This window comes from Pezoporus flaviventris, unplaced genomic scaffold (assembly GCF_033815535.1).
Source record: "Pezoporus flaviventris isolate CSIRO_AGI_PZ_B2104156 unplaced genomic scaffold, CSIRO_AGI_Pfla_v1 ptg000070l, whole genome shotgun sequence".
In the NCBI taxonomy this organism is placed as follows: Eukaryota; Metazoa; Chordata; class Aves; order Psittaciformes; family Psittacidae; genus Pezoporus; species Pezoporus flaviventris.
The window spans coordinates 7,835,160-7,843,998 of NW_026892618.1; the positions used below are offsets into that span (position 1 = coordinate 7,835,160).

At 45.3% G+C, this 8,839-nt stretch overlaps 1 protein-coding gene across 2 annotated transcripts; it reads right to left on the reverse strand.

Annotated features, from left to right (window-relative positions):
• Nucleotides 1–1,165: 1,165 nt before the first annotated feature.
• Nucleotides 1,166–8,265, reverse strand: PDE6H (phosphodiesterase 6H). 2 transcript variants are annotated; one of them, XM_061472381.1, is made up of 4 exons: nucleotides 8,120–8,265; nucleotides 3,301–3,490; nucleotides 2,995–3,035; nucleotides 1,166–2,084 (listed from the first exon to the last, which is right to left on the reverse strand). In XM_061472381.1, the coding sequence occupies exons 2-4, from the start codon at nucleotides 3,438–3,440 to the stop codon at nucleotides 2,008–2,010; spliced, it is 258 nt and encodes an 85-aa protein (XP_061328365.1). In that variant the 5' UTR covers nucleotides 3,441–3,490; nucleotides 8,120–8,265; the 3' UTR covers nucleotides 1,166–2,007. The 2 variants fall into 2 exon arrangements, with proteins under 2 accessions (XP_061328365.1, XP_061328364.1); XM_061472380.1 differs by lacking the exon at nucleotides 8,120–8,265 and adding an exon at nucleotides 6,537–6,792.
• Nucleotides 8,266–8,839: the final 574 nt, after the last annotated feature.

An 8,839-nucleotide genomic window follows, 5' to 3' on the forward strand; every position in this document is an offset into this window, starting at 1 on the left:
TTGTCTTCTTGATCTCTTGCTTTAAAAAGCTTAAAAAAGAGGAAACTCAATGATAATAGAGGCAGCCAGCTTACAGGATCCAAAACTGGATCCAGTTGTGTCTTTCCGCAGATAAAAGAGGACAGACTGAAAGGTGGAATAAGGATCACATGCTACAGGATGATGTAATGTGAGGGAAAGCATACAAACATTGACATAGGAACATTCACATTTAAGCACAGAAGCAGAAGGCTAGCACAGGAACTTGTAAAAAAAAGATGAAATTAGTCCTCTGCAGTAAAAGCTAAATAAACTGTCATTTACATAAAGAACACTTAGGGAAAGAAGAAAAGCCTTAAAAGGTGCGAAAGGTGGGAGAAATTAGGAGTAAGTGGGGAGGAGACACTGCCTTTGCCCAAAGAAGTAGCTGTGGGCTGCAATTAGCTAAATGGTACATGACTCCTGCTCTGTGATTATGTTGCGGTTCTGAACCACTCATTGGTTTACTCCTGTTTCTAATGGCAGGAGTGCTGAATAATAAAAACTGTACTCTGGACTGCCAACAGGTATTTCCTTTAGCTTTTGGTGCTGAAGCTATACTTTAAACAGAAAACATTAGCTTTTATTTCTGGAATAACACTAATAGATAACTATAGCACAACCATGGGTTTATAGCAATGCTTTATGCATAGGGATCTATCTTTTAGGTAGGCTTTGCTCTCCTGTTTGCAGCCACTCCTTGCTCCCATAAACATCTTTGGCATAGGAAAGATAAGCTGGGGGGAGGCATTTCTTATGCAATGAAGATCATCAAGTTCAAAGCAATGATAAAAAATGCCACCTCCTCTTCTAAATATTATGTAGCTGCAACAAAGCTCGCTCCTTGCCTTCAAACAAAACAAAAGCCCTTCCTTAATGCCAGGGCAGCAGGAAATCTCAGTGCCTTCACTGAGCGTTTAAGTGCTTATGAGTGCCTCACCACTCACCAGCACTCAGGCTGTTGGAGACCAGGAGACACAAATCGATAGGGTTAAGTGGATTCGCTCTGTGCTTGCCTGCATATACACATCCTAATTTCCCCCTGCCTCCCCACCTGCTCTGCTGTTATCTCTCTCAAGGGAACTACTATTTGCCAGCTTGTCCAGACAAGTTCCAGAGCTTAAAGTTGCCAAGGGCTGAAAAGTGACTCATCAAAGTATGTATGGGCATCAGGCCACTGCAAGTGTCACACATGGGTGTCCCATCGAAGGACAGGAAACACAGTGTCATTTGGAGCACTGCTTCTCTGGAGTTGTGACTACAAAGGAATGAGGAATAGGATTAATTCATTTAGCTATTGATCTCAGACACACACATTTTCATTTAACATTATTAGGACAGAATGGCTCATAACTGCAGGCAGTACAGCAGAGACATCTACATTTCCCTTTGCTCATGTGGTAAATCTTAGCAGCCAATTCCTTATAATGAACCCCTGAGGAAGGTTTTCCTATGGAAAAATAGCCTAATGATTGGACTGGTGACTCAACTTCTGTTCTCTACAAGTATACTCTCAGCAAATAATTGGTGGCCCAGATAACATGGGGATATAGCCAGGTAAATTCTATATATAAAACTCTCAGGGAGGGAAGGAAACAAACAGAACAGGCTTGATATAATTAGGTCTGGATATACATGCACACCCATGTACACAGTATCTCAGCTGATAGGGGAAAAGTTCAAATACAGCCTCCCTGTATCTCCATAAACATAAAGAGCTACAACAGTGGGAGAAGACAGATTATGGTACAGGGAGGCATTAAGACATTTTTCAGTAGTTTCATCACATGGAGCATGAGGTCTGTTCAGGGACCCGAATAACTTCTCTGCCAAATTAATCTGCAAAGGACTTTCTCATAACTAGCTCTTACAAAATCCCTCTGCCCGTGAGTAAGTGAATGTAAGGGCCAAAAATAAGTGTCAAAGGTGATGAAGACCATGCTGGGATTGGTGGGGTCACCAGGTGACACCATTAGAGATGCTGGCACCTTAGATGATCCCAAACTGGGCCAGCTCATGCAGTTCCAGATGGCTGAAAGCTTCCCATGGGCAAATCACTGTGATATCTGCAAAAGAGAGAGAATGAGAAATGGGTTCTGGTCACTGCATTTCTTGGATTTTTTTCTCATTAAGGGAAGGCTGACTTACTTGGGAAACATTAAGAAGAAGACAACTCCATTTGAAGCTTAAATGAGCAGATGAGCTCTCCAAGTTTTGTACTACCTACTAGACTATCTACATACAGGATACAGAACAACTGTATCTTCTCCTGCGTAAGTTTTCTCTGTGAGCAAAATCAAACCAGCATTTCCTATAGTCTCTTTAGTGACTGTGTAGACTGGTATAGAAATTCATTCTGGTTATGTGGTTTCAACTGTTCTTACAGACTAACTGTAGCAAAACTCTGATCTCCTTGAAGACATATGCAATCTTAAATCAGATGCTGAATAATTTGGTCTACAACATTCAGGATCTGCAGCTCTTTGATAGTTGCAGTTGTTATTGATACCTAAGAAGTTCTGACTGGATACATCCCATCCTGTGCATGTTTCTCAATCCCATACAGGTGCATAAAATTCTTAAAATTAGAATTCTGGTGATAACACAAACACTTAACCAGCTGGAATTTAGTTCCTGTGATTTTTGGTATTAATAGCTTAGCATTTGTCATTTCTTTGAGAACCTCATTCTGCTGCAATTCTGAGCCAGAGTATTAGCAGAAAACAAACAAGCACATTTGCAGCCAAATGAAAGTATTCAGAAATGGAAGCATGCCTAAATAGCCTTTCTGTCTTGGAGTGTATCTAAACATGACTGTGGCAGCTTGTGGTGGAAGTACCAGCCTTCTCTCCTGATCCTGAGAACTGCAGAGGCCAGGGAGACAGAGAGGCCATCCCAGAGAGTCCTCTCCCATGTTGAAGCATGACTGCACAGGCCTTCAAGCAAGGCATGACAACAACATACCACGGGGCTTACCTGTGCCAAGTCCCTCCATGCCTGGGATGTCATCTCCAAACCTAGGGGAGAAAAGAGAGGGTGAAGAGTTGAGTTTGGGCCAACAGCACCCAGGAAAGGAGAGCAGCCCTGCACATGCAGCCAGGGAAGGAGGACTGTGGGTGGGCAGCAGATGAAGAGAAGCAGCTTCAGGCAGGAGAGCTGATGGCACCAGGGGCAGGAGGAAGCCTCCTGGCTCCTTGCCCAAGGGAAGATGCTACCACAGAAACCTTAGCAATGAGGAGCCACCTACTAGCATGGCTTCTTTTCTTTTGAAAATGCTCTTACCCTTTTACTCCTTTTTTAGGCGGCTTACTCTTGAATTGCCTTGTCTGCCTCTGCTTGAACTTGGGAGGCCCCTTGCGTGGTGTGGTGGGACCAGTTGGAGCATCTCCAGTGTTGAGGTTGGTGGTTGGGTTCTCACTCATTTCTGGGATGCTGTGTGTGCCAGGCACGTGCCTCTCTCAGATGCCTCTGGCTGCAAGATAACAGCAAGGACTGATGCAACATTTTGCTTAGCATTTCTATGTATCAGTAGTCAGGTCACAGACTTATGAAAAATATAATTGTGACAGGATTAAAGATAAAGATGTTAAACATAAAGAAATATAGTAATGCATTCAAAGTAAGTAGGATAGCACTGCCTTTCATTTGGCATACTAGAATTAATATGCCAAACAAAAGACCCTTGAGCTAAGGACAAAAAGACACTTTGACCCATAGTGCAATGACTTGCAGAGTCATGGAGAGTCACGCCTTCTTTTGTCTCAGACATAGCTGGACTTTTGGAGACAGGTTGCTGCAGTAGCTTTCCCCACAGTTTGGGTGAAATAGGAAGGTTAATGACAATGTAGATTGTTTTCTAATAAGTTTTGAAACAGCAGTGCTGATGTTTTTACTTATTGGTTAAGGACGTGACTACTAGGAGCTACAAAGACACACTTATGTCTTAGAGAAATATCCTATACTTAGGAATCATCATGATATACTTCACTTGTGCCTAAGCACAAGTACCTTTTACACACTGAATGCTAAGTTAGATGGGCCCTTAGTCTGGGTGGAACTTCAATTAAGGTCTCATATTTGTCAATACCAAACTTATGGGAAATAGCACAGGATCTTTGAAAGATGGTAAAGAAGGTTAAGGCAAAGTGTTGGAGATTGTCTTTTAGACAGAATGTAATTTCTCAGGATTTAGGAGAGTAAAGCCTGCAACCTTCCCCAGGGTATGTTCATTTTGGTATTTTTGAGCATTACATTACATGTGTTGACCTCTTCTGCACCACACTGCACATGAGCCAAGCTCCACTTCACAAGGGCTAAGTAGTTATCAGGGAGCAATTCTTGTGCAGGAGACATCTCTCTGGCCTCAGAGAGCAGAACTGCTGCACTCAGAGCCCTTTGCTTCCTTCCCAGATTGCACAGCAATAACTCTCACCAGCCCTTCGTCAGATTTTATGCTTATTAGTATGCTAGAATGGTCTGAGCAAGTGCATTTATGGACAAAAATAAATGCCTTTTTTTTTTCTCCTCTCCTTGAAGTCACATTCTTCTTCCCCATGACCATTACTTAACTCCTATCTCCAGGTGTTTGTCCCTGTGCAGCCAGGCTGAGGGAATCACCGATGGAATTAACTTCAGGATTTGGTACTAAGGGCTAATCATATTATGTCACCATAGTGCTCTGGCCTAATCCCCAACATCACATGCAGTGACACTCCAGACTTTTAAACTCAGAACTATAAATGCCATCAAAGATGTTTTGGTTTGTGGGTAATTCTGGTTTTCTTCTTTCCTTAGTCTGAAGACAGTTTGTGTCTTTGACTGCCCTGAAATATCCAAAGTGCCCAAAAGCAAAGCCTGAGATGAGAGGAGAAAGACATCCAATCAATCCTGCGTCACTTCCACATCAGTGCAAGACAAAGAATTGTTTCTGTGTCTGTGGCAGTCTGGGAATACTTCACCCCTGACATCTTTCCATCTGTGCTGACAGTGGCATGGATCCTAATGAGAGCACCTAAAGGCATTTTAGTTCTCCTGTCACTTGCGGTCAGGCTCCTTTCTCAGCTGTAATACCCCTTAGCAGGAAACTGGATGGGTTCCAGCAGCCCCAAATGGAGCAGCAGATGGTTGTGTCTGCAGCTGAAGTACGCACAGATGCTATTCCCCCGCCTGTAACACAGCACTTCCTAAGCACATACTGTGCCCACAAACACAGATCAACTCAGATTGTAGAAGTTACTTATTTAGCTGCCATCTCTGCAGCCCTGTATTTACAGCTTTATCCTCACAACACTGGCAGGACAGGCAAACACTGTTACCTTCATCTTTTACAAAACAGAAATGAGGCGCAGTCATTGGCATGACCTGGACTGCACTGCTGGAAGGAGTGACATAATCTTTTGACTCACAGATTTAGGACCATACTGAGAGGTGAAGGCAGTTTGGCTCCAAAATGAAGAGAGAATTTGATGTTCACTTTTATTCAGGACCAGTGAGGGATTCAGATGTTACTGCTCTACAACAAAATGCTGCTCCATGATGTGTCTGCTAATGCCCCAAAGTATAACATTATGCTTCTGCCTCAGGTGCAGTTCTCATCAACGGGGTGTCTGTTGCAGGGCTAGACACCCCTCCTGAACTATGAGAGACACACATCCATTTCTAAGCACCATGCTCATCTGACATTACAAGATACGTGGTACCCCTCTCAAGGGCTACTTGCAAAAGTACAACAGAAGAAACAAACCAGCTAACAGATTTCCAATGCTTTAGTCTGGCATCCAAAACTTGTAAAATACATCTGAGTTCCATCTCCACGTGAGTTCCCACCCTGCTTCACCAACCCTTGCTGTTTGCCAGCATGATACCTTAACCACAAAAAGTCTTTCAGAATCAGCTCCTCTTAGTTCCTTGAGACCATGCTTTGTCTCTGGCCTTTATTTAATAGAGAAATAGCTAACAAAAAGACTCAGTCGTTGGAGTTTCCTTTCCCCCAGTCTGAGGTAGCTGTATCCACCTACCAGCTACTCAATAACCCAGGATTTTGTAGGAAAAGGTAGGATTTGGTAGGAAAATCTGCCCAAATCACACTTCACCTTCTCTCTCACCTGTAGGAATTCAAGAAAGAGCACTCAAGGAAACTAAAAGGGACAATTCTAACTTTTTCCTTAACAAGCTCCCTCTACCTATTCTCTCCACACATCACCAAAAGAAATGGCAAAGGACGGAAAGCAGCCTTAATGCCACATAACAGCCTCTGTCAGAGGGCAGAAATCAAGCTGCCCTCCCACCATTGATCTGGTCTGATTCATACACAAGCCATCACACACAAGTGTGTCTCCATTCATGCTGGAGAGGGCCTTGTCCCACAGCACAAGACCTGTCACAGTTCCCACAACTCAGGAACTAGTAGCCCCTGCACACAGTCAGACATGGGGTGGCAGACACCCAAGATCACGGATGTGGAAGAAACACCACAGCAGCTCCTCAGGGGAATTTACCAGCGTTTCACCGCCCCATACCTGGGTATTTGGATAGTCCTTGGTACCACACCAAGCAGATGGCTTGACAAAGGTCTGACGAGACTGAGCCTCTTTCTCTAGATCTCTGCAAGTGCTATGCTGCCTTCTCCCAGTGCTTCCTGGGCTGCCAGAGCCCTTCTGTTGCTGCAGGCACTGGGATGTAGCTCCCGGGTGAGAGCTGATGGCTGTGAAATCAAAGGCTGTTGAGGAACAAGATGTTCTTCCACGCACTTCCTCTGCCCCCTCCTCTGACAAGGTATTACCAGATTTCCCCTGACAGCATTTCTGCTCATTCCAGGGTTTAATCCTGTGGTTATAAGCTTTGCTTGCGTCCAAATGCTAATTATACCTAATACATTGTAATAGGCTTATCTCAGTTGCGTCAGATATCCCACCTCTGGGTTGCTGGCCAGGTTAATCATCCTTCTTTTAGTTTTCTTTGAACTCAAAGGGGCTTGAATACTTACTGGCAAATGCTGACTCTTTAATCTGCCCTCTCCTTAGTCTCTGATTCTCTGTGGAAAATTTCTGTGACAGATAATGCAGATGCCTCACTTGATCTTCTTCAGACAGATTCAGTGTTGGAACTCATCTTCCCCTGTCTGAAACCTTCAAAAATATAGACTCCTCCATGTGTCTTTGTGGTGCCTTAGGGGTGTCCCACACAGAACCCCCATGGCCCTCCATGCAGAGATACACTGGGAGTAGACAGCAACCAGGAAGAAATACCCTTGTTTTCACATCCCTTTTGATGGGGTTCTTGCATTCTTAGCTCTTGACTTCATGAGAGCCACCAGCATCACCCTTGCAGCCAGGCTTTCACCAGGGAGTATTGTATCTGGTGCAAGATGCCTGTGAGGAGTATCACAACTCCAGTTTCAGTTGCTTGAGTGGGGTAATCATAGCCATGCAAAAAGTCCATCAGTTCATCCTTCTCTCTTCTTGTATTTTACACAGGATCTCAGGCCCTTCATTCTAGCAGGCAGAGACCCATTTGAAGTAGAACTATATTCCCACAACTGTTTCCCAGATGGAGACCATTGGATAGACTATGCCAGTTTAAAGAAGACATTCAGTAACTCTGGAAGTACAGCATCACACGGTATAAACTCCTCACCAATGTACCCTGCACATACTGCTGGGCACTGGGGCAGGAGACGCCATCTGTCTGTCCTGACTGCTCCTCAGGAGCCTCACCAGCACTGATCACACACAGGCTCATCTAGCCAAGGGCACAAGCCAAGGGGATGCCAGGGAGCCCCAACTAAGGGATGCCTGGCATGAGAAAACAAGCAGCCCCATGGAGGGCAGAGGCTGCTTGCACAGCCAGGGAGCTTTGAGACAAACCACTGCTGCAGCACTTGTCCTAATGTTAGAGGAAACAGAAAACAAACACCCAACAACCACATCTCCTTCTCTTAGCTACTGGGTCCGTTCACACTCTCCAAGCACAGACAACCAAATTTCTCCCCCATGTTTTTTTTTTATCAGGACTTTTCTCCCCCCTGGGTTTCGCAGTCAGTTCCTCCTTCATCCCCCTGCCACCCTCATTATTGCTTTGAGCTCCTGGGAAACACACTTACAGTGCCAAGGGCTCCTCTTGCAAATCATTCAACTCCAGTCCTCCAGCCTGTGTAGAAAGTGTCTCAAGATATCCTGTCTCCTCTAGATATACCCTGCCACCAGGTGACACCCGGGTGTCAGTCGTAGGCGGGTGCCCACATGGCCGGGGGGGGGGACGGACACGTGTTGAGGGCACTCTGTGATCCTGGCACTCTGCAGGTACAGCTCCAAGGAGGTCTGGTGAAGCAGCAGAGCCTCAGTACCGTCCTGAGGGGCAAAGTGCTCCTTTCTGCACAAAGAGGTTGTGGCTTCCCTGAAGCTCCTGATGGGAGATGTCTGAGGAAGCAAAGAGGAATAAGGAAATCACCTGCCCTTTGAGAGATGCTTCTGTTTGTGAAGACACACATGGCTGCACATGCAGGGAAGGAGGAGTTGGTCCTAAGGGATCACCTCAGATCCCTCCCCTGTGTTGGTGAATGCATGGAGAGGCTTTCAGCAAACTTCTCAGCAGTGTCGTGGGGGTCAAGATTCATCTTACAGAATGGTGCATGCAGTCAGCCTAGTGCATGAGGGCTGAGTCCACTCAAGAGAATCATAGGGAACACTGCTGAGATGCCGCGCAGGAACCTGGTGAATATTTAACTGCATCCAGCAGATGGGATGGCAGGGGAAGAAGTGGGAATATTTGTGTTGCATGTGGGTGGCCAGCCAGCAGTGTGGCCTGTCACCTCTGAGAACAC

Excerpts from the sequence above, each read along its gene's own strand:
- PDE6H (XM_061472381.1), bottom strand. The coding sequence starts at position 3,440 with ATGAGTGAGAACCCAACCACCAACCTCAACACTGGAGATGCTCCAACT. Across the intron at positions 3,036-3,300 it reads CCTAAAAAAGGAGTAAAAGG|GTTTGGAGATGACATCCCAG; the intron begins GTAAGAGCATTT and ends TTTCTCCCCTAG. Across the intron at positions 2,085-2,994 it reads CATGGAGGGACTTGGCACAG|ATATCACAGTGATTTGCCCA; the intron begins GTAAGCCCCGTG and ends TCTCTTTTGCAG.